At 37.6% G+C, this 25,569-nt stretch overlaps 3 protein-coding genes across 4 annotated transcripts; 1 reads left to right on the forward strand and 2 right to left on the reverse strand.

Moving 5' to 3' along the window:
* Positions 1 to 956: 956 nt before the first annotated feature.
* On the reverse strand, positions 957 to 5,261 carry LOC139120924 (uncharacterized). 2 transcript variants are annotated; one of them, XM_070685513.1, is made up of 7 exons: positions 5,140 to 5,261; positions 4,535 to 4,711; positions 3,568 to 3,690; positions 2,973 to 3,147; positions 2,476 to 2,682; positions 2,116 to 2,283; positions 957 to 1,700 (listed from the first exon to the last, which is right to left on the reverse strand). In XM_070685513.1, exons 1-7 carry the CDS (start codon positions 5,140 to 5,142, stop codon positions 1,468 to 1,470), a joined length of 1,086 nt encoding a protein of 361 aa, XP_070541614.1. In that variant the 5' UTR covers positions 5,143 to 5,261; the 3' UTR covers positions 957 to 1,467. The 2 variants fall into 2 exon arrangements, with proteins under 2 accessions (XP_070541614.1, XP_070541615.1); XM_070685514.1 differs by lacking the exon at positions 5,140 to 5,261 and adding an exon at positions 4,847 to 4,909.
* Positions 5,262 to 10,552: 5,291 nt separating this feature from the next.
* Positions 10,553 to 12,302, forward strand: LOC139122176 (uncharacterized). The gene is made up of 4 exons (XM_070687596.1): positions 10,553 to 10,735; positions 11,291 to 11,540; positions 11,745 to 11,849; positions 12,135 to 12,302. Exons 2-4 carry the CDS (start codon positions 11,340 to 11,342, stop codon positions 12,300 to 12,302), a joined length of 474 nt encoding a protein of 157 aa, XP_070543697.1. The 5' UTR covers positions 10,553 to 10,735; positions 11,291 to 11,339.
* Positions 12,236 to 22,437, reverse strand: LOC139121187 (HAUS augmin-like complex subunit 1). Its single transcript, XM_070685875.1, has 8 exons — positions 22,125 to 22,437; positions 19,917 to 20,091; positions 18,201 to 18,333; positions 17,124 to 17,258; positions 16,089 to 16,212; positions 15,616 to 15,681; positions 14,239 to 14,358; positions 12,236 to 13,468 (listed from the first exon to the last, which is right to left on the reverse strand). The coding sequence occupies exons 1-8, from the start codon at positions 22,149 to 22,151 to the stop codon at positions 13,418 to 13,420; spliced, it is 831 nt and encodes a 276-aa protein (XP_070541976.1). The 5' UTR covers positions 22,152 to 22,437; the 3' UTR covers positions 12,236 to 13,417.
* Positions 22,438 to 25,569: the final 3,132 nt, after the last annotated feature.

Below are 25,569 nucleotides of genomic sequence, written 5' to 3' on the forward strand. Positions count from 1 at the left end.
GGTGTCTATTATTTGACTGGTTTATAAACGACCTTCGTGTCACAAATCACGATTATTTTAATCTAGAAGCCCCAAGGAGGCCAAAAGATGTATTGTCAAAACTGTATAATAATTCGGTGCTTTTCTAGGTTCGTTTCGCTCCACACTGTACCGAGCGCATGTGTTTTTTCAAGCATGAGATTTTTCATGTACGAAATATACTGTCGAGAAGAGGGAGCATACGCCCAAATCAATGTTTCTGCAGAATACTGTAACATATGATGATCGAGAAAGCATACACATTGGAAAGGTATTTGACGCTTTGAAAACGCACTTTCAGCCCGGCTGCGCTGTCATAAATAAACCACAAAATGGTTGAAAATTGTTTCACTGAAAGGCGAACACATTTTCGAATTTCTGGATTGCTATGAAAAAAAAATGAAGATGAATTGGTATCAATCATGATATTTCATAATCCTAAAAACCTTACATTTTTGGTAGGGGTCGAGGCAACTCCACATTATTGAAATGACGTCATATTGCAGTAGCTAGAATAGGACCCGTTGAGTGAGTTTTCATACTAAAAAAAACTATGATAAATAAGCATGACAATGTATAAAATTAAACCTATATTTTTTCGTTTGTCATCACACCGAAAACGTTATCAAACTTCAATGGTGCGTTATTGTCTCGGGCAACACATTTTGGACATCAGAACTTTTCAGGTCGATAAGCGCAGCAGCAACAGTGGATTTGAACAGCGCCATCTGATGTATGCGCACCTTACACTTTTGTTTTCCCCCGTAGTGTAATATATGCAGAGCTTCCTCTTCGACGCGGCGCCAAATTAACCAATTTCAAGATATTTATTATTACAAGAATAACTAGCTCAATAGACACTAAGGACCGCTTTAACAATTTTTTATTTCATTACAATAGTTGTTTATGACATTGCAATAACCTTTACAGTATTTTGGGGTTTTTTTCAAATATTACCCACGAGTTTTACTAATCATGAGATTAGGCGCGGAACATGAGATAAGCGCTTACGAAGAGAATAGAAAACCTGAAAGTATCTAATTGATTTACTGGACAGAAACGGTTATTTTTCAGTGAAGTAACAGACAAAATTGTAATTTCAAATTGTTTTATCATTTCTGTGCCATAAACAGAAATGTCAACCTAATTTTAGCGCAAAAGGTCGTAAATATGTCACTGTAAATTATTAAATTCTGTTGAAGAGGATACGATAAATAAAATCGAAATGGTGGATCATTTTTTTTTTCAAAATGAAACTCAATTTGAAAAATATTCAAAATGTTTTAACATTTCACTTTTGAAACAAGGAGTAGATATCAGTTTAATTCAATCCTTTCGGAAAAAATAAATATACAGTTCGTTTAATTATTATATTCAAAAACAAGTAAACGTCCTTAACAGTTACCTAATTATAATATATTATTACAAATTCTTCTTTTTACTGTCACTTTATCCATCATGGGTTTTCTCACTTTGCTTAGACTTGAAGGCCGATGTCTTGCGTAGAAGACATGTAATTAGAAAATTAGAAAATCTACGTAACAGTCCGAAGAACTTTGAAAGTTTCGTCTTTGGGTTGAAAAATATGCCTTTACGTTCTGCCCCTTGACTTGTTGTACCAAGGTCACTGTCTGTTACACTTGTTCGATGTAATTCAATGATGATGTAGTCTTCGAAGTTACCTGGAAATTATAAAGTGTAACATCGAGTTATTCCTGTGACGTGTAACTTGTTCGTAAAAGGGGATTTCAAAAGGGGATTTTAGGTGTTCTATTCATACATTAACAACCGTACTAAAGAAAATATTTCTACAATAAAGTGATATGCAAGTTGTTATGTATATTTGCAACCGTCAGATTTTCCAGAGCTGTGGAGAACATTGCTCCAATTTTGATAGCGAATCATGATTTTTGATGAGGTATAGATATGACGTCATATGGACCTCGATTACATTTATGACAGTACTGTTTATGGTGTCAGGCCGACATTTCTATCAAATTCCTATTTGCGGAAGGTTTTGACACGAAATACTGACGCAACCAGCATCGTTTCGCCAACACGAAACATGGTAGGGAAATAATTAAAGAGCTTACTTACACTCATATTCTATGACCTCTTCGGAGTGGTGACAAGACAACTCTTCTTCCTCACGAGAGATCGAGATTGTGTCTTGGTGTCCATCGGAATTTTTGCAGGATGTAGGGGTTGGTAGGTCAACGTTGACACCGACACTGTCTTCAAAGACAGACTTTTCGCTTTTTCCTCCTGTGTGGGAATCCGTTGTATCAGATAAAGGCAAATGAAACCATCCAATTCACGCATAAAAAAAAAAGTTTTTTCCCGTGTCTCTGTGTGTGCACCACAGCTAAACAGAAATGAAATTTCAGTCTTTTTTAAATAATGAGTAAACTCCGTGTTTCGATCATTGGATGTTATGACTGTAATGTTAATGCCTACCTATAGAGTCTGCAAACAGATCGTGTTGACCAGAATCATTGTCATCATAAACGTTGGTTATCTGACTGTCATCTTCGAATTCTGGACTTCCTGTTTCAAAATCTCTGCACACTCTGCGAGCTGGAAGAATTCCAATCTCAGTCAGAAGATCGTCTTCTTCCCCTCCAGACCAAGCTTCTTCACTATCCGAGTGACTGTTTCCTTCATCTGATGGCAAGATTACACATTCATTATTGTATAATATGAAATTCAATGACGCAACAGAGACAATTGAAGATTTGCAAATCACTGAGATTCAGCCTCACTCATATGGGGCATTACTAAAATCTATAGGTTTCTATTACATTCAACAACTGTGACACGGTGAGAGAGAGAGAGAGAGAGAGAGAGAGAGAGAGAGAGAGAGAGAGGTGGATGTATAGATATTACGAGGTTCAAGATTACCGCTAGTTTCTCGGTTCGGCATAAGTTTATCAACTTTAAATTTTTGTATTCACCTGACTGATATGAAACTTGTGTATCTCTAAGGGCCTCGTCGTGGAATGCATGAGGGGGTGTAGTCATCGTTGACATATTCGCTGATGAAAACGGCACAAGTTTTGTCATCAACAGCATGCGGACAAACTCTCGCCGAGCTTCTCGGTTTCCGAGCGCGAATGTGACGGGGGTTACCTATTAATTAATGTAAAAAGCGGAGAAACAAATGTAAGAAACGGAGAAACGAATGTTAGAAATTATGTAATCGTTGTCATGGTATTGTGAGAGTAGTGATCCTGACAATCGAGAATTGGTATGAATCTTTTCATTGGGGGCATTGGAGGGTGTCAGTGGTCACAGGGACGCGGGTCTCTCATGTACATTTTGGTATCTATAGATTTGAATGTAGAAATTCAAACATTTTAATCTCTCATGCACATTCATGGAGGTAATGTCACGACATCTATGGTAAATGATTTTGGAAACAACAGAAAAAATTAATAGCATATCAAATCGTATAAGCTCGGTCTCATGCAACCATGGATATAGGTCCGAAAGCATATGACCCTCGAGAATGTTTTTCTCGAGGGTCTATGCCGAAAGCGACTCTCTTACCCTCTTGTTTTCCTTTGGTACAAGGGCGACACAGAACACCTTGGACTTGATCCACCAGGGTAATTTAGGTTCTTCGATTGTGTGATAATTAGAAAGTAAATAACATTTCGTCTTTGGCTTACCCTGGATAAAATAAAATAGATGTACCCTTACATTAGAACTGTGTGTCCATGTGAACAAAATATATACCATAATCTGCTGTTAAGGTTCAGAATATACACAAATGGACAAAAGTGGGCCCAATTGGAGAACTTTAGCGTAAGATGAGGGAGAGCCAATGTCTGCATCTACATTATAAAGCATGAAGGTAGTTCCCCATTTTTGCCTTTTCTTGAAAGTGTTTATAGGTTCTTCAAATTACTCAAATCAATTCACATGTAAATGACATCAAAGTGGGCCGATTCTCGCCTCATCAGAGATGCTTACAAGCCTCACATTTCTTTTGTCAGTGTTTTGTTTACCAACAGGAAACCGCCATCGTGTTTCTGCAGAGTTGTCAAGTTTATCAGAACAGTATTGTGTTCGACGATAAGTCGGCAAAAAAGTTTTGACAGCTCTTCTGTTCGATATTAAACACGCTTAATTTAAAGCATTTTCACCTCCACAGCAGGGTGTTTTTTTTGAACCCAATTGTCCATTGTCATTCATCAGTTGATATTGAAAGATGCTGCAACGATATTCAAATACAACTCCGTCTGACTACTTCTACAAGAAACCTCAGACCCTACGCTGTAACTATCGTTCTAGTATACACCCTTGTAGTTACTGAAAATAGACTTCAATGTAAGATTTTTCCTATTTATCCCCTCTTACGTTCCTCCTTGATCAAACCATGGAAGTACCAGAAGCAATGAGGTCCCTTCCTACCTCCTTGCTCAAACGACCATAATCAAACACTCCGAAAGCGACAGGAAATTAAACATTTAATAATTTGATATATTACTACTTTTGCGTCATCATTTCTTACCCTCTGTTTTTCCACTTTGATTATTCCCGGGAACGTGATCGTCACCAGTCGCGTTTTCCACTTGGGAATAATTCCCCTTGACATGCATTTTACTTTGCACTTCGATAAAATGTCAGCGTTTGATACGGTCGAATTGTTATTCTCTCTCTGAGACTGTGACTTCCTGCCAAGTGACACCTGTATGAACAAACGTTAAGACAGTTAGTCCGTGATTCGGCTTCCAATACTGTGAAATGAAAGATCGATCTCTGCAAATCCATGGTCGCAAAACAGAAAACCCATCAAAGTATTGCTTTTCCTGGCGTCAACTACCTTTGGAATTGAGGACACTCTTTCAGTTGCGTTTTTTCATTGTAACCGCGCATGCTCTGTATGGACACAGACGCTGAGTTCGATTTTGGCTGTACGGAGTTAGTGATTGCTGTATATTTAAATGGCGATTTGCGATGCCTCAGTGCAACTTCATGACTCATGTAACCATGAAACTAAAACTTATGCCAGTAAGATTGTTTAACGTGAGATTAAAACTTTACCACGTCTCTTTTTTATCTCCATGGTTGCCAGGAAAAATCATAAAACCTCTGATCGAGAAAATGAAAGCTCACCATGGTTATGCTGCTCTTGAGAAGTCACAAGTCAAGCACCTTCTTCTTCGACTTCTTCCAATGCAATGACTTGATTTGAAGAAGATTCTGGCTGAAAAGCCAGTATTTTCACCTAAAGTGTGAAGTTTCTTTAACACATATGAACAATAGGTTCCCGCGAGTTTGGAAGCTTAATCAGCCTATCAGAGTCCAGTATTTGGTTGCTAATTTACAAGATGCTAGACACGCCAGACGGGAAATGCCATGAAGGTAGTCTAACCCACGGTCCCTCCCTTTGGAGGGACCGTGTCTAACCGAGAAAATACTTTCAGTAGCGAACTTAATGGCACAGATAATTCCAAATCCAAATCCACGTCTACCCTTCTCTTTCAGACCGAGAGTAATTCGTAATTTGCCCGTTCAAAGTATCGATAGCTGCGGGGTACTGTCACTACCAACGTAAATCGAGCAAGCAGATTTCGCGCAGTTTCTTAAAATATATGCTGATTTTTATTAAGATAATGAGAAAACAATGGTCTTACATGTACCAATGTGAGCATATTTTTTCTCACCAACCTTTGCGAAATTATTTGGTGGTGGAGGGACAGTGAACCGACTGTCAACAACAGATCACTCCATCCGGGATACCGTGTGTATATGCCTATGTGTTATCAGTCTGTTGGGAATCTACATCCTCGGTGTTATCATGGAGCTAAAAAAGGAATCCTCTTTAGCTCCATATGGTGTTATTAAGGTAGAATGCGCCTCGGGGATATATATTCGGAGACTCTTAAACTTTTACAATACTTTTTAATCATCCACTTGTGAGGGCATATTCTAAAGCTCTTGGAGTAAGAAAAATTCTCACTGTCTTATAGTTTTTCGAATATCGAAAAGTTTCGAGTTAACACAAGGATGGCAGCCATTTCAAGATTTAAATACATGTATCAGTAGACGTCAGGTAATTTATTTGTTTCTTCAATACCAAACTTTGCACCATGACCCCCGATTTTTAATCGTGATTTAGAAAGAGTGTGGTTGAAAGTTTCATCGAGGAAAGTTTGAGCAAAAGTCAAGTCTTTCACTTTCGAGGTTCGTACTACCATAAACGCACTGAAATATTGCTATCGCTCTTCATCCGATTGCAACTGGTCTATTAACTAATCGTCTATAGCCATTGTGTGTAGCTAGATCCTATTCTTCATATTCATTGCCAATTATCATTAATGTCTAGTGTCTTTGTAGGAAAGTTGAAAAGTCCGTTAATCACACGCAGCTACAAGAAACCTTCATTAGACCCTAATATCTTGAACTATTATCGCCCCATTTTAATCGGTTGCGGCACGTGTACTGAAGGACAACTAAAGTAAGGTTGGTCACAATCCTGTGCCTTGGTGAAATTATAGACGTTCACTAAGGTGTCCATAGTGAAATGTAATCAGTCCGTATATCATTTCATACAGCCTGCTAAAGTAAAAGAAAGAGCTTCGCTTTTACATATACTAGCTCAACAAGATGGAAAAGAGTTATAGTCATTCAGGTATGACTTGGCATGTCAACAGTTTCTCACACTGTAAGCCGTCATTGCTCCATCTTCGTCTGTCAGATGATGTTGAAATCTTGCTCTGTAAGCCTGCTTCCTGTACACAGGTCCACTCATCATTGATAACAATGGGATTGAACTAAAACACAGTGGTTATAGGTAGGCTGCCCATCGGGGACAGACATCCGAGAATTCTGACTCAAACTTTGCGCAGCTACTCTGATCTACCGCTTATGGGGCTCATTTTGAAGCTTATTTCCTGAACATCGAAAATTTTATTTTCCCATAGAGTAAATATACTGGGGTGGCGCCAATTTTAAATTTCAAAAGTCGGTAAATCTTTGATAATTTGTTCAAGGGCAGCCAATGAATGTGTTCATGAAAAAAGGTGTTCGCAAGCAGTCCGGTGGTGGGAGGGTGGAAATTTTATTCTGTCAGTGGGCGGGGAAGACGGCAACTCTTTTCTATCAGTGCATGGGCGGGAGAAATCTTTGCTTTATTTCACAGTAGGCGACAGTCGCCAGTAAAAGTTTATTGTGAACGAAATTTTTTGTCCAAAGTGTAAAAAAGGGTTTCTACGAACCTGAAAGATAGCACACTCTAGGAAGGAGAAATTAAACGTTGATGAGAGAGCAGAGCGGAGTGGGAAAGTTTTTGTGGTGGGAAAGGGTAATTGTAGATTTTAGTCGTGGGAGGGAAATGTTTGGCGAGAAGGGGAGATTTTTTTAAAAATTGTGGCGGGAACCGTTGTGAACAGCTTCCATTTACCCCGCCATTTTTTGTCCAAAAATTCTTTTAAATTTACACTCCAAAACACTGAAAACACCTTTTGTTTAAATTTCATTGGCTCTCATGCAGGCGTTCGTTGGCTGGACAATGTTGATAGCAGGACAAAGCCCGACAGGCTAATGCAACCTAGACTTGCTCTGTGGGTATAAATATAAAAAAGAATAAATTGAAGGAAATAAACGTTATCACACTGTCGCGTTTGTGGTAGGCTGCTGATTTTTGGAGCGTTGGCTGCTTTGCCAGCCAGTAACTGCTGCCAAGTAAATCCAGGCGACTGGGACCATTCTGCCGGACATAGTCCTTCTCAGGTACATTGTCCAACTAACGAATTCCAGTGGGTTGATGGTTGCTCCTGTACGTTTCTCTAACGCTAAATTTTTTACAGTTACCCCTGATTTTCATTCTTGATTTCGAAACGGTTTGTTTTAAAGTTATCTTACGGAAAGTTTGAGCGAGAGTTAAACTCTCAATCCCGGGGATTGAGCACGACCGTGAGCTCATTGACTAGCCTTCTCATTATTCTACACGTATGATTTCGGAATATTATAGTTCCATTATTTGTGATAAGCTGAAATAATTGCACCTGTAAAGGTTGGGACCATATGCATGGAAGTATATTTCTTATTAAAAATGATATTTTTTATTTAACATACCAGTTCTCTGTTTTCCAATATATAACAAAGACATACTTTTCAAAACTAATTTACTGAATCTTGTCATGTTTTAAATTTTACTATTTAAAGAGCAAGTCATACAGTCCGCCTTCATTGCATACCGTGTTAATGCTGATTGCAAATTAACCCGGGGTCCATCTCTGCAACGAACTTTGTGTAAAATGAATTTTTTGTATGATAAATGCTGGCAAAAAATAGGACTTTGCTCACAAACATTGGAAATAGCGCTGCCATAGGCGGCGCGCCTCAAGACAGTATGAGCGAATCAGATTTCCCAGTTTGCTGATCACAGCGACAAAGTTTTATTTCTCTCTTTCAGTACAAAATAATTTTGTTGTCTCTCATCTATCGACAATCTTTCCCTCCCCAAAAGTCCTCAAAAACCTAATCCCCCGAAATCAAATGGTCCTCCCCTATGTACGAACCTCCAGCACCTCTGAGCTCCATGCACATGAGGCCCACTGTCACTGTCACAACGCCTCCTCACCCCCGGTTTAACATAGACGAGTCCACTTAGACCCAGGTACCATGAACGCTTTTAACAATATCATTTATTGGTTAAAAGTTGTACACGTAGACTCTCTAAGCCAATCATTAGTGACGTATCTGTTTAGGTCTACATCAAGTCTGTCGTCAGCTCCCAGCTTCGCTTGCATTTCAATTTTATGTGGTCGTCAACTTGTGTTTATAGACTTGCGAGACCTTACAAGTTTGGTAATATACAGTATTCTGATTGTCAGAATGAGGATTTAGTCATGGCGACATATCCTTGCACGGTTTTTTAAACCGTCGACTCGATGATGAAGCCTTGCCGGATCGGAGACTGAGTGAGATTGAGAAGTCATCTTTATTTTCGGCGCGTCGTTCACTTGAGAAATTTCCACACAGTAGATGATAGACGTCCCGGAAAATTTTAATTTTGCGACTACTTATTTCATGTATGGCACTGTTACTTTACTTCTTATGTGGATTATTGTCATCTATCACTGCTATAAGGGAAGGTGGGTATTTCCATTGTTGGCAAACAGAGAGCAACGCCGAGATCCGTACGCGCCATCCGAAACTCTTGCTGTGGGAAGATACCTGTAAGCTGCGCTGTATCGTACGAGTGATTTAGCACTGTGTCAGGCAGGCAGACGGGTTATGGTTTTTCGCCTGAATGAGATGTTGTAGTGTAAAATGGCTTCAGGTGTTTCAGGCAAAGGTTTATGTGAGTCCTTACCAAGACGACTGAAACGTCGAGGCGTGAAAAATGCTCGGCAATTACCGACCACGACCCTCCCTTTCATGAGGTAAGCCATAGTATCGCTTTCAGTAATTTCACAGAATGCCCGACCATTATAACAGTGGAGTAAGCACCGTGCACCAGTCATGTCCCAGAGTCCGAGCAGACAGTACGAGACCTTGACCATTTGTTGTATTAACGGCAGAGTGTATTAAAGAATGACACTGTGTAAAGATGAAGGGCACAGTGGAATGAAATAACTTCGTTTTTTATCTCCTCAATTGTGGAAAATGTTTACAGATGTTTGTGCTCCGCTGTACCAAAACTTGACTCGGCAGTGCTGAGTGTGAGACATCAGCGATGTTAAATTTAAGTAGTCAATAGTCAATAGTCAGTCAATATTACAATAACAGTATCGAAATATTAAAAACTTGGATGTGCCGCTTTACTGTATGTTTTATTGTTGTTTCTGTATGAACAATCGTAGAGTTTCGGACACGGTCACAAGAAATGAAGATACATCTAAGAATGCAAATGACTGTATAGAAGGAAGTAATACACTACAGAGTCCTGGTCGTTTATGCGATCTCTTTCAGCGAAAAAGGTGAGATGTATACAGTTTTTTCTACCTCTGGCAACTTTTTTAATTAAGTGAGAACAAATTAAAAGCAAGCACTTTTTTAAGTAAAAGGAGGAATACTTATCTGTACATAGTAAAAGCGCACTTGCTAAAATCGTGCTTTTTGTCCTCAAACTAAATAGGTCTCACCTTGTGGACAGTAGTGACAGTAGTTTGGATGACCGTCTTGGGTTGGTAAGTGGAAATTTCCTGTCATTTTTATTATGACATAACAATCAGATGTTAGTATGCAGTAATTGGTACACCATTGACTGTATATAGTGTTGGCAGAGAATTATATCATCAAAAGATTCAAATATAGTAAATGATCTAATTATAATATTGTTTTCGATCTTGAAAAAAATCTACTGTATTGACAATTGCAAATCTATAAATAATGTTGAAATCCAAGAAGGAAAAACTAGCATTTGTTACCTCTAATAATGAGACAATTTTTGTCATTCATAGTACTACATGTGGAGCAAACCATATATCTACGTGGTTTATATTGGTAATTCCTTCAAATGTCTGATATTTATAATCCGATATTTTGTTTTCATTAAGCTTGTCAGTCAGAGAGTCACAAGAGATGGATATTCTTCGGAGCCTACAACCTTTGACCTGATCAATATTGGTAGAGAAAACTTGCCTGCCCCTGGAAGGTTACGGTCACGAACCAAAGAGAAGAAAAGGGTAAAAAAGCAGACTCGAGTGGATATCTATAAGCATATAGATCAACTGAAAAGAAAGCAAGCAAAGTTTGATGGGTGAGGGAAATTCTAATACACTTCAACATCATCAATTCATATGCTCCTTTTCCCATTCTATGTAACTGATAGCTCATGACGATAAATTACTGTAAACCTACTTTTGTAAACAAAAACGTATTTGACTGTTGGTTTAGGGTGTCTAAGATGGTTTACTGTATCCATGGACATGATGGATATGAAGGGAAGTATTTCTGATGTGTATTGCTTGTGTTAAATGAAGGAGGATGTGTTTACTCATGGTAAATGCCTCACCAAATAAATGTGCTGGAATACATGGGAAAATTTTAAACCAAATCCTTTTTTGGCAATTGCTGATGTTAAATTTAAAACCCAGGAGGACAGTTAACATCTGCAAAGAAAATGTCAGAGGTTAAAGCAATCAAAGATCTCTAAACTTTAAACATTATATCTAAAAAATATTAACACCGAAATAACCGCTGTGAATGAGGAATGGATAAAATTATTTTTGAAGAGAAGTATTGATTTATCAAATTAGAGAGCTATTGAATGAAATGATGGTAGTCTCTGTACATACCATTTCTCTGTTTGAAGGTCATCTACCACTTTTGCTAGTGCCAGTAATCCGTTATTGGATGGAGATATGACGACTAACATGGATCACTTCAGAGGAGTACCATCCAGTAATAGTGAAAGGGATAGAGGCTTGTATGATGAGAACCTGTCAAACATTAAACTTGGAAGTGATACTTATGGCAAAAATATTTTTGAGAAGAATATGCCACCTGCTCATCAAAGTTTGTATGGAGATCATTCAGACATCAATAGTACTCCTTCTCAGCAGGTAAGAGAAACTCTTTCAAAAGTTATATAAAACCGATGCAGCATTGGGGTGAACAGTGATGCGGCATTTCATGTACAAATTTAGAAAACTATGAACCAGCCAATACAATCTACAAGTTAAATGTATGATGTAACAAAATATTAAATTTTTTTGAACAATTATGGTTAAAACTTAAGTCCAGTTCCTCCTCATTTCTCTGTTCAGGTCCCTACAAATTCACCATTGTTGCCAAGGTTCTTACAGCAAAGCTCTCTGGCTTATTCAGACTCTTCAGCAGCTTCTTCCAGTGTTCCAACTTTCTACGATCAAGTGAGTACTTTCTGCAATTAGTGTGCTGTCACAGATTGTTGAAATATGGAAACATACTTGAGACCTCATCCAAATGGAAACATTTATATCAAAAGAAATTTTCCAACTTTGTTCTAGCTCCCACAGGGCTGAAAGTTTTCATAAATTTGGAGATACCTCCAAAAATTAAGTTCAGTTTATGTGATGATGAAGGCAGGCATGCCCATGCCTAGTTTGACCTAAGTCAACATGAAATGTATTTCAAATGATAACAACTGTTGAGTGAATTGATGACTATTCCAATAGGCATCACTGTGGATGAAAACAGAAGACAGAGTCTCAATGGTTGAGAGTCGGCACAGAGGTCCATTGATGGATTATACCACAAATAAAACACAGGATTCATGTTGTCATGTTATATCCTTTATACATAGAAAGTCTTTTATTAATAAATTGTGGACATTTTTACAATGAGTCTTATCATTATGATAGCATCTAGATGTACATACTGAGGTGTATGGGAGCACAGAGAGAGAGAGAGAAAGTAAATGCTTGCTTCCAATAAGAGGCTGCAATCAATTTAGCATCGTAAAGGTAAGTGGTGACTAAAACATGTGTCACAGCTATGTAAACTGGCTACATAACTTGAAAAGTTTCCTTGACCACAACTGTACAGATTTGACCAGCCACACTCCATCATGTTGAGCAGTGGATTGGATGACAGTGAGGGAGATCTGGAGAGTCATCAGTCCATAACACACTGTGGGTTTGCAAGGCATGAAATTGAGGATTAAATAAAGCAGCTGAATAATTCTGAATGATCAAATGATGTTTGCTGATATAATGTTAAGGAGTTCTAACATTGTACTATACACTACTTGACTTTACAAATATTTTGAAAATAACACTGTAGTCAATGTAACTCAGAAGTAAATTGTAAATACAAGAATGGATCTTTTGATATTTAATGTAATGTTATGGTTAGAAATATTTCAAAACTGTTAGTAAAAGGTTGAAAAGTTTCTCCTCTTTTAAAAGCAATATCAGTAAGATGAAAGATGATCAATTTTCCTCAGGACAATTTCCTAATCACACCAATTTACATTTTAATTTCAGTAGATACAATTTTTACAAAAAATTGATGCAGTAAAGGTGAAATAGTATAAAATGTATTAAATGTGTAACATACTTTGCTAGATCTGTATAGCAGTATTTAACATGCATGATGGATATTCTGAGTTTTTGACTTTGAGAAAATTTCAAATTTTAACCACAGAATTCTTTGCATACAGTATGTTTTGATGCTAAGAACAAGGTTGAATTTTTGAAAAGATACATGTACTTGCAAAGTTGTCTGAATGAACATCAAACCCAGTAACTCAAATCAAATTCACTTTGTTCAGCTAATTAGAGAGCATGTTAATGTCAGATGAATTGATGATAGGTTCCCTGGCTGGCTTGCAGAAACATTTGAAATTTGAGTCTGTGTCTTTCCCACTGAACAACTACAGGTTGGACCATGGACAGTAGGATATGATGGTCTAGGCTTTCGTTGATCAAAGTGCTTCCTTGCAGTCACTTGTCATGACTCAAAAGTTCATCTGATTGATGCGTTTTGATATCTCCCTTTCCAAGGATGCCTGTGAAAAGTGGGATGCAACAGTATCAGTGACAAAAACCACCTTGAATGTATAAGTTACCACTGAATAGTAAAGTGAAAAATATGACTGCGAGTTCCAAATGTACATGATGCTTTGAGAGTTCAATATATCCAAAAGGATGAGCTCTCTTTTAAGTGACTGATTATTGAGTTAGTACACACTTCTCTGCACCAAGCTGGTGTCCCTTCACTCTCCATGATTGGAATTTGATGGGGCAACCTCCTAATTTGCAAAATGTCAGATGATGACAATGTCTAACTTGACTATTGTAAGCTGAAATGCTCAGGCCCAAATTGTGATGCGAGTCACAGGAGAATAACCAGATCAAACATTGTCATTTGTGTATTAGTTACATGTATGCAGAACTCTGAGTTGTCACAACAAATATGAATTGATAAAGATACACAGGTGGCACCTTGCTACAAAGAAGTGACAATTTAGTGGTTTTGAAGTGTTTTAATAGACGTTCATGTGCCATGATCATTGATGTGCAGTTATCGTCTAGTCATCGTTTTACCTATTGAGCAAATATTCATGATGTGTCTGGTAATAACTTGAATCCACCTCACACAGCATGAAAATATTACACAAATCCTCCTTATAATCTACTGTGATGCTGGTTAAACTGTAAGTTTGAATAAGTTGTAGCATTTTAGTATTTAGTGTTTGGCCATAGGGTGATACGGAAACATTTCCTAATTTATTGTAAGAATACATCAACTCAACATACCATACACTACTAAACTTACCAGTTCTCTTTTGGCTTCTTCAATTTGGACTTGTGCAAGTGCTGGGTTGGCTGGTAGTTGATGGTACGTGTCTAACTTGAGCCTTAGAGGTGCCAACTGTTTTTTCAATTGTTTTAATTCCTGTTGAATAAATATCGACACACAGAAATAAAACTCTGAACACTTGGTTGTGGAGGGACCTGGTTTATATCATGTTTGAATGTGTGCAGTTAAATATTGTAGGAGTATGTTCTTAGCTGTACCTGTCAAAACTTCCTGTTATTGAGCATTATCAATTTATTCCTGCTAATAGTATAGTGGTTAAAATAAAGAATACAGCAGGAACCTGTTGTAAAACCTGATTAATTCTGCAAGCACTGTGAACAAAGTGATGAACTCTGCAAACAGAGCTGCAATCTGCTTCCAGTAGATCTGCATGAGATACAGTGCAATTACCTGAGCACTCTCAAAGCTATTTGTGTCCAAAGCATCTTTCTCTGTTGTCTGATTTGACACTCTCAAACTAAGTAAGAATGATTGAATTGTTTCTCAGATTTGCTGCTTCTACTTTAGCCAAGTTGGAAATATGACCATTCATCCCTCAAAATAATGGTCACCACTTTAACCCCTTCATTACCTTGACTGCTAAAAATCTCTGGCGCCATATTGAGTGGATGCTGGAAAATTCCGGCAACACAGTATATTTGTTCACATTATATTTGATTTATTGGATAAGATTAGCACTGGCAATGGTGGTCAAGGTATTAAATTTGTGAATATCTTCGGAGCCCAAACATTCTTAAGGTTAAGTAGAGCAAAAACCTTTTTCAAAAGGGAAAAAATCTATTTCAGTGTACAGTTTCCAGGCATCTCACAATTATGAAAGATGGTTAAAAATGTGAACATTCACCTTTTCAATTGTAAGATTTGTTACAGCTTTTTGGATTTTTCTCTTGTCACTAGTCAGCCTATGCAGTACTTTTAGAGAGTTATTTCCCTATGGTAACAATCATTGCTTGTAGCTGTGTCACAATGTCATAAAGGGCCAGTAACTGTAACTTTTTGTACTTTTTTCATTATTTCTGTTTTTCAAGTCAACCAGAGTTTCTTGTTCAAAGCATATTGAGATACACAATATTCAGCTTGTCAACTAGGCCTGTACATTCATGAACTGCACTGTTATTGTCTACAAGTGAATTCTGGTCCAGACAAGAATGCAAGCATAAACAATAACAACGTACTTTACATGTATAGACACGGTATTAAAAAGGTAAATAGTTGGGGTTTCCACATACTTTGGGGAGTAGAACAAGTTGTAGCAAAACTAGTGAAAAATCATCAAGAGTTACAGCTACCGGCCCTTTAATGTTTTCTAACAAGGGGCAGCTGCTACTTTACCTCTGCTTTTTTCTCCAAGTTATGGTGATAAATTGTTGCATCAACTCCGCTTATGTTCAGTTGCTCCTAGTGTCAAAGATAGAAAATATGTACAAAAAGATAGTATGTACTGTGTGTTTGAAATGGAAATCTGCCATGAGTGAAAGCATTAGAAGCAAATATGGGTCTGCTGAGTCAAAGGAGATTGTACCACAAATGTAGTTTTCACACCATGGATAATATTATCATATGTTTGAATGAAATAGCTGAGACAAACCCTTTTTAGATAGTTGAATGTATAATTTGTCATCCATACGTAAATAATGAAGAAGAAATCACTGACAAAGAGATCAACATTTTGAATGACTTCTGAGACCATAGGCCAAAATACTGCAGCTGTACCAAGAAGTAACACTGCTGGCCTTGGCTGGCAAAGGCCAGTGGGGAGTAACAGCGCCCTCGGTGTCAAAGCTGAGAGAAGAATAAAGGTCTACCTGTGAGTGCTGAAGTTTATCTTTATATTGTCTGGCTTTTGTCTGAAGAAACCCAGCATTCTGAGATTTTTTCTTCAAATCTGGTTCTTGATGTTCAGCTTGTTCTTCTAGTTTTTGTAAATGCCTGGCATTAGAGACAGGAAAAATACTTTGAAAAAAATGTACTACTTTAAAATAGGTGACATACTACATGCTCAAACCTTCCTTAGTGAAACTTTCAATCATACTCTAACCATGTCAAGAACAAAAACCAGGGGTCACTGCTCAAAGTTTGTTACTAGAGAAACAAATTACCAAAATTTTACTGATATTTGAAATTCAAAATGGCTACCATCCCTATGTTAACTCTATTGGAGGATAGAGATTTTCAATTTTCAAAAAACTAAGCCAATAAAATTTTTCTCACTCCAAAAGCTTTAAAATGAGCCCCACAAGTGATAGATCAGAAAAGAACTAAAATTTTGAGAGTCTGAATATCTGTCCCTGAGGCACATTCTACCATAATCTTGATGCATACTTCCAGTGTTTGTGAATGCCTGGTACTTGATTAGAGATAGGAAAGGAACTTTGCAACAGATGTCATGCTTTAAACAGGTGACATCATGTTAATTGCAGCGCTGTTGTAACGGTCCCACCAAATAATACTGAGTCAAAGCTAATGATGTGATTGAAATCCCATTTGTTAAATTTCTTTAAACTCACTGACCAGAGCTATTAGAGTAACTGTTACATTTTCTTCTAATTTCGGACCAAAAAAAATAAAAACATTTTTGCACAATTGAACAAAAATATCTTCGCAAATATAATTTACTGGAGTAATTCTGGTGCAATTTAAACAAATGTGAGTTTTATTGTAAAGCATTCAGGCCAGTTTGTTTTCAAAAGCTACACTAATTGGCACTCATTAATAAATGAAACCAGGATTTTTAATAAACCACACAAATTGGCACTTATTAATAAATGACTTCATAAGTAATTGACGACAGCTGAGATGAAAAATATTGATATTGGTATACGTTATTTATATTGACTTACTTCTTCAAATAGCTTGATTTTATCCTTGCATTTTGAGTTTTTGCAAGTAACTGATCAGCCATGTACTTTTCCTGTAATCTTGCTTCTGAAGTTTCAGTAAGATCTCTGGACAACTCAGTCAAACCAAGCAAATAGCTGAAAATAAGAGAATATGAGATTTCTATCACATCATTTTAGATGACATTCCACAACATCAGCGAACGTTTATCTATCCGATTTTTAAGTATGTCAGAATTTTGTCCATCTTGCTTTAAGTGATATGACACCTGCATTTTCACCAACACTTTTCACACAACAGCTATGGCTAACGGTTTACCAATTCAAATTTCCCTTTCAGAATGATACACATTACAAATTCAGAATTTTTCAGAGTTTTAAACGACCTTGACGGCAAAGCTTGACTTCAATCAATAACCAAGACGAATTTGCAATTGGCTATTTCTGTCACACATCAATTTACCCTGGGAGAACTTCATTATGATATCAACATGACATTTGTTTTATTACAAAACTGTAAATTTCCATGCTTTTTCAGAGATGCTTTTCTGTTCCAAGGTTGAAGCTAAAGACAAATGATACAGGACGGTCTGAAAATTGTGAGATGACGAACCAGACTATGTTAGCGAAAAGTTTGAACAATACATGGTCTAGAACGAAAAAGATCGCGGCAATCTAACAACTACTAGTAATATGCGCCTTCCACATGTTAGCGAAAAGGTGTAGTGGAAAACAGTTGCCAAGTTCCTTCAGATAATTGATTTGAACTGTAAACCCAATGAAAAATCACAAAGTCTGACAAAGTTGATACACAAATAATATTGCCAACAACTGCAGTGAGACATAAAAATGGCTATATATAGACCATATTTTACACATTTTCAAGTCTTGCATATTTAACATACACCATAGTCCCTCCTCTATACACGCAGTTTAACATAGCCCCACGAGAAATCATTGAGGGTCTGTGGAGAAATGTGCAGAACGTAGTACAAATTTATATTCCTTATACTGGTATGGTTTGATGGTTTGGCAGACACTATGAAATACTGTTGGAAGCTTTTCTAAACTGTCATTCACCTGCTCATTGAACCATCTTTCAATTCTAACATCTGTGATATGTTGGCAAGAGTTGAAAGACTAAGGGATCCAGATTTTGACAAATTTGCTGAAGACAGCCCAATACTTTGGAGAATGCTTGCCAACCGGACAGCTGAAAAACAAAAAATAATTCTGTTATTTCAGCTGAAAGAATGTGTGGACATTCTTTATTTTTCATGTAAAATCCTTCACTTATTGTTCCTTGCTATTCCTTGCATAACCTTCCAGGTTAGTGTGCTTGAAGTACATGTTTTTTCTGATTCCTGTTATTTTATGCAAAATATTTAATCATGTGAATATTTTGTTCTCATACCCTATCATTATTTCTTGTTACCAACAACATCACACAACCATTGGCAAATCCCCCAGAAAACTTTCAAAAGAAACTATTAGATAAATAGATTTATAAGTTAAAAACAGAGATAAATTAAATTTATTTTATAATCAACTAGCAGTATTGAATTTCGTGAGGACAGAACAAAGGAATGAGTTGATGCAGATGTACATTGTGAGGAACTGATCATGTCTACTTCAGAACAGGGCTCAAAATTAGCGGTAGTCCCGCGTCCACAGACTACCAACTTTTCCCTGGGGCTACCAAAGTCCATGAAATGGTAGCCCACGCGGACTACCAAAGCCTGGGACATGAAATACTTGGCGTGCGATGTCCGTCACTTTTAGTCAACATGCAGTTTCATTTGTTTGAAGAGTTTTTTCTGGTGACTATTACAATTTTCACTGCTATGTTGTTGTTTCACAAGATGCAGAGCGTTTGATACTAGAATGTTGAGCTGCTTTTCCGTGTGCAGTCTGTGCATGCCAGTTCGCACTATGCTGTTGATTGCCAGCATACACGACGTACTTGTGTCAAGTTTTGGTGTTTTGATGCTGAAATTTCACAAAACTGTCACTTCTGTATCTAGAGATTGTGTTATCAGTTTGATTTGAAATAGTAATATCAAACACTGTGTCAGTTAAGCTTGGAAATCGTGGCTGAGTTTCGCTGTCTTTTATCTATGGTTGTCGATCAGTATCAATGTATTACAGTCTGTATGGAGAGACTCGAGTGTAACAAGGCATGCCAGTTCATAAAGATCATGAGAATATTTTTGCTCTGTTTTTCTTTACTCAAGTTACAAGTTCTTTAGATGTATAAGCCGATTTTGAAAGTGATAGAAAGTGTTAAAAATGTACATAAATTAGCATAAATTAAGCGTTTGTGACACATAACATGGGGTTTCTCGAGTGGAAACCCCTAGTTTTACTACTATTTTGTGTTTCTGAGCCGGGGCTTATACTCGGACGAGTACAGTATCCCTGAACTAAAATATTCATGGACTACCAGCCATCGTAACTGGGCTACCAACTTCAGAAAATGGTAGCCCAAGTGGAATACCGGGGTAAAAAGTTAATTTCGAGCCCTGTAGAACAAAGTTAAAGTTAATGTTGTATTGGCATCTGCTGTATTTTCTCTTGGATCCTCTGTTCCATCTTAGATGTGCACCACAATTATGCAATACATGGTAAGTATAATTTTGTTCACCCTTTCACCACCATGGTTTGGCCCAAGCCCATTGTTATCAATAGTGATTCTGGACCGGTTTACAGGGAGCGGAGGGTGAACAGGAGGTTAAACAACACCTGGCCTAGAACGAAAAAGATCGCGGCAATCTAACAACTACTAGTAATAGGCACCTTCCACATGGTACTCTAAAGCCTTTTGGTTTAGATCTTCAATCAGAATCTCTGTCTCTCTGTCCCTGGCTTCATTCTTCTTCATAAGGTCTGTCAGTATATCAATAGTCCTGGTGTTGATCTCATAGGGTGGCACTGATGATCCAGCAAAAACTTCATCAAGCCAAGCTTGCACCTTGAAGCAGTGGAAGAATGATACACAGGTTTTGTAAATCTGTCTGGAAACCTGAATGGCACTGCATGATGTGAAGTGAAAATTCCACAACAATTCAATCAAGAGAGAAGGGCATCCATGACTTCATACTGCCAACACTGCCACATTAGCCTAGTACAGTACAGGGTATAAGATTTCCCTACACCTGAAATCATGGAGGTAGTATCGACCACCATCTTTGCATAGTGTTATCATGTGTTTCAAACATCAGACTATGGAAGACCAACCCAGCGAGATCGAAAACAAACAAGCTAACAGTGCACAAAAGGTAGGATGGCCATGGCAATGCAATAGAAAATGCAAATGTTCGACCTTACACGTTGAGCTTTACTAGTGCCATGGAAGTTCGTTCTTCGTATTGCAGATAATTTTGATTGTGAAGCCCCGAATCAAAGACAAGATCCCTTCCTTTGGTAAGATCTAACTTAGACTGGCCTGCCTCACAGCATGGATGTTCAAAAATCTATTTTTGTACATCCATGCTAACAAGTGCTTGGGAATTGCAAATGTGGTACACTCGGTATCTGGTCAAGTGGACCCAATGTCAACTGGACCCCGGTCAACTGGACCCTAAAATATTTTTTTGCCAAAGCAACGTTGCCCTAATCAATGTCATTCTAAAGGTGTATTTTTGAGGTTATGATCCCCTAGTACCTAGATCTTTCAACAAGTATAATGATCGTGCATTTGCAGTCTGTGGTCCAAGGTTATGGAACTCACTCCCACTTGAATTAAAGTGCATAACAGAAATTCAACCTTTTAAATCAAAATTAAAAACATTTCTTTTTAAACAATTTTATCAACTGCACTGATTAATTTTTAATATTATTGGACATTTTAGGAGATTTTTGTTTAAATCTTGTTTTGTATTTTTATTGAATGCAATACTTTTTATTGTTTTACTTGATGTAAAGCGCTTTTGAATTTTTATTGTAGAAAAAGCGCTATAGAAATATATTAAACATTAAACATTAAACATTAGTGGTGACATTCTGGGACATGATGAACGCAAATCAAAACCAACTCCTAGAACTCTTGATTTTCATTGCACAGGCAAACAGGCTTAATGTAAATGTAAACATAAAATTCGGTGAAACTTGTGTAAGTTAATCCTTAAATATGGATATTGCGTTTTGGACCCGAACTAGCGTGATAGAATATACATGTAGTATAAATTCAGATACAGCAACCTAGCAGCGCAGTTACAGACAACTATGTCGTAGGCCAATACACGTATGGGTCCACACACATATTAAAGAAGAAACAGAATAACTCTCAACACAAGTGGGTATTAATCACAAATGATTTGAACGATGAAATGTTTAGAAGGTAAAGTTGTTTAGGGTACGGTTGGGGTAGAGTAAACGTGTTCAGGCTTTAGGGTCGAGTTGACTTGGGGTCCACTTGACTGGGGTCCAGTCGCTTTGGGGTCCAGTTGTCCAGAAACCCTGTAGCTCAAGGATTCGCCTGGTCGTTGGGTGGACAGCAAAAGCTGACCCACATCCCCAGACAAAACTTCAAGCTACTGTAGTACCTTAACTTCCATGTTACCAGTGGCTACGCCCGTGACTTGAAGTTGAGCCATAGATGGTCATCCTCCCCCCCCCCCCCCCCCCCCCCCCCCCGGCTATGCATAAGAACTGAAGGAGAGCAGACGCGGTAGAACACAGGCGTTGCGTTGTGTAGACCGGGTAGATTGTATAAGTGTAGTTTGTGCTACGTTCCGACGTACTGATACGTAGCCTTACCACTGTAAGGCTACATATCAGAAGGTCGGAACGTACATGTACAGCATTAACCTACCAGGTCCACATAGCGCCATAGACCTGCGTACAGGTCTGTGTGTTCGCAGCGTAATATACGGCCTGTGGTGGAGGCCGTACAACGCCGGGAACACACAGACCTGTTCGCAGGGCTAATAACGCCTGTGCCGTGGAACTAGAGACATGATCATAAAATTCTTCCTAAATGAATGTTTTGAGACTTGCCCTTACCTTGCGGTGTCTTTCGGTTACCGACATAACTCCAATTTCAATGCTATCAAATGTTTTCCTCAACACTGTTTTACGTCCACAGAAAAATCAAAACATGGCGCTAAATATCAGCTGACCAGTGACGAGACTTTGCGAGACTTCTGCATCGGTTTCGAGACTGTGTGAACTTTGAGAGTCGAGTTTTGCTCAGCTAATATCTACTTACGTATAAGATTGTAATATTCATCAAAACAAGTCGAGTTTGGTACGATTACTGACAACATATATTCGTGTTCCTAAAGTTGAAATTACATACAAAAGTCCCTAACTTACTGAACAGTTTGTGGACCCCCCAGGCCAGTAATTATTCTGTGGGGTTGCGTTGCAAGGATAGTAGTTTGTTTACCCATGGAGAGTCTCTCTGTCTACTGCAGGACTGTGTTTCTACCTCCATGGTTTACCGCTAAATCGACAAGCTCATCTCTTTCTTTCTTTCTACCTCCATGGTTTACCGCTAAATCGACAAGTTCATTGCAAAGCATAGGTCGGTTAACTTTCAAACTTATGGTATTACGCAGGAAAGCCGAAAAATGTAGCACATTAACAACATAATGGACGCTGGGCCTTTAATATAACAAAACAAAAACTTGATGTTGCTGGAACTTCACGCAAGACACTCCTCATGCCTCGACCAACTCCTCAAAATGTACTGATATTGACATTTAAGATAATGTCTGTACGGATGATGATGTTTATATCTAACAGAATCAATAACTTTGATGCCTTGCTGCAAAGGCAAATTTATGGTTCAAAGCAAAGACTTCTAAGAAGCAGTAATGATATTGTACGGTGTGTGTGTATGACTCATTATATTTAAACTCTGAAATGATAAAGTTATGGAATAAGCTTCTTTTTGTATAACTTAACCAAGCTGTGTATATTTATCACCAGATTTTCTTTTGTTGTTATATGGACAATGAGTCCGAAATAAAGTTTATAATGATGATACTGAAGGCAATATTTGTACAGATGGTTTTGTTAGGATAATGCAAGTTTTTGACAACATAAAACTCAAGAAATCCACATCAGTGCTGTCAACATATCCAAATTTAATAATTGAACAAAAACTATGAATTGCTGCAAACTTATGAAATATCTTCTTTCAATGAATTGTTTGATTATACAATTTTGAGACAACATGTCATCTAACAAATGACAGACAGTAAAATATGCTTGGGTCTTTTCTGCTGTCTATTATCCTGGTGAAAATCATTACAAATTTGATGTGAGCTGATCATATGGAAGCAAATCAGTTTGTTTGACATTTTTTATTGTCATTTTTTTCTTCTTTCTTGATAATCTGCGGAAGCTTTGTGACCTTGTATTTTTCAGCAACTAACTGAATGATTCTTGCACCAAGTTTCCAAATTAAAACTTAAAATTTTTAAAAGTTTTAATTAAAATTTTGATTAACATTTCCATTGAAAATTTTCCATTGAAAATAAAAGTCAACACCACATTTTGATGTAAAAGTGAACAAAACAGAACTTTATTAATTCATCCATTCAGTAAAATTCAATGACATGATCAACACATTTTCAAATTGTTTTATATTTTTACATTAATTAATTCAAATGGGTGAAAAATTAACCATGCACACAGCACCTACAGGCAGTTCTTTCTTTGATTTTGAGATGATAGGTACACTTCAGCAGACAAGCAAACAAATAATATGATACAGATTGCCAAGCTCAGCTTGAAGCACAATGAATGGAACTTAACCTTGACTGTATGAAAGTAATTACATAATAACAATGTTAATCAAAGTGGAAAAAATATTAATGATATTGTGCTCCTCTCTCTAGACTGTTCTTAACAATCAAGATGTAATCCAAAGAAATTTGAAGTTTACAAAATCTTCACATGGTAAAGTTTTACCATAATCTTGCAGTGTTGATGCATCAAATTATTACTGCACGCAATCAAAGAAAAAGTAGTTGTGCAGTGGTAATAAAGCGTACATTTGTCAGTGAACTAGACCATTGCTTTGCTAACATGGATCGATGGGTTTGGTTTAATTGTGAACAGATTGAATTCATTCGTTTTCTCACTACTGTTTTATTATGTCTGAACCATCAAACATGCTTGACATTAATTGATTGACCCCCTTCTGCAAACCTTACCTACCCCCCCCCCCCCCCCCCACCCCCCCCCCCCCCCCACCCCCCCCGCCCCCCCCCCCGCCCCCCCCCACCCCCCGAGAACAAAAATACTGAGTACCGTTACATTTCACAGCCAATTTGCAAACTGCAAGTAATATACCATGTACTCTTAAAAATAATATTTGCAAGGGTGACTGATTGCATTACACGAAATATTCCATGATTTGTTGCCTTTGGCTGATGATCTTTCTTATCCGACACTTTTGAATTAAAACAAAAGAAGTTGCATAGAGACGTACAACACATGGATTTGTACACTGACAAAAGACATTGTTTGCACAAATAAGTTTAACAGTTCACCATTGAATTCAAAACAGGCAGAAATATTGACTTGTTAGTACATGTATTGATAAACATAGAGACCGAGTAGGTTGACTCTGGGATGAAAAAGTTACATTTCTTGTTTGATATTTTAACTTACTTGTAGGCGGAGTGATGTGTTACTTGTTCATATAAGGACCCATGGGGCAATGGGTGACTGGAAGAACAGGTAGGCCCCAATACAGTGATAATGCGTTCTTCAACAACTGACATACATGTACAAGCGTTGGGTGAAAATACTGCACAGATTGTTAACTGAGCTTGATATCCTCTTGGACCAAATTTCAATCTACTTGTCATCAGCAACAGTGCAGGAGGGCTACAAGATTGGTGAACATAAAAGAGTTCAAAACAGAGTACACTGTCATGTCAGTCGCTGGTTTTGTTTTAATTCACTGGCTCTACTGAGGGTGAATGATAAAAATCATTCTTTTATTGAAATTCTGCATTCAAATGATTTGAATTTTTGACAAGATGTGAAAGACATTAGCGTGTTTGAAATGTGAAAACACTGTACATGTTGTCATCTTGTATAAGTGGAAAGGATAAAAAAATCTCATTACTGATACTTGATTAAAACATAAATGGATTAATCTGTTGTGAACCACCAGTCTATACACTACTACAAAAGAGACATGTAAGAAACCTTGGGTATAAATAGATTCTCAGGTTTTGGTAACTTTCTGTGTTGACATTTCTACTTTCTTATCAAAAAGGATTTCTATTCTTTGTCGCTTGGGTTCCCAATGTTGTCTCCCCCCTTCTAAGGTCATCATCACAATGGTTTGGCTCACTCCCAATGTTTTCAAGGGTGAGGGCTGAACCTTTGTTGACCGAAATGGGAGGGTTCATGTGTGAATGGGTAGAATATTGTAATGTCTATGAACCAGTAAGCACTGGCACTATCTATGCAGACAACAGCG

This window comes from Ptychodera flava, chromosome 21, assembly GCF_041260155.1.
Source record: "Ptychodera flava strain L36383 chromosome 21, AS_Pfla_20210202, whole genome shotgun sequence".
In the NCBI taxonomy this organism is placed as follows: Eukaryota; Metazoa; Hemichordata; class Enteropneusta; family Ptychoderidae; genus Ptychodera; species Ptychodera flava.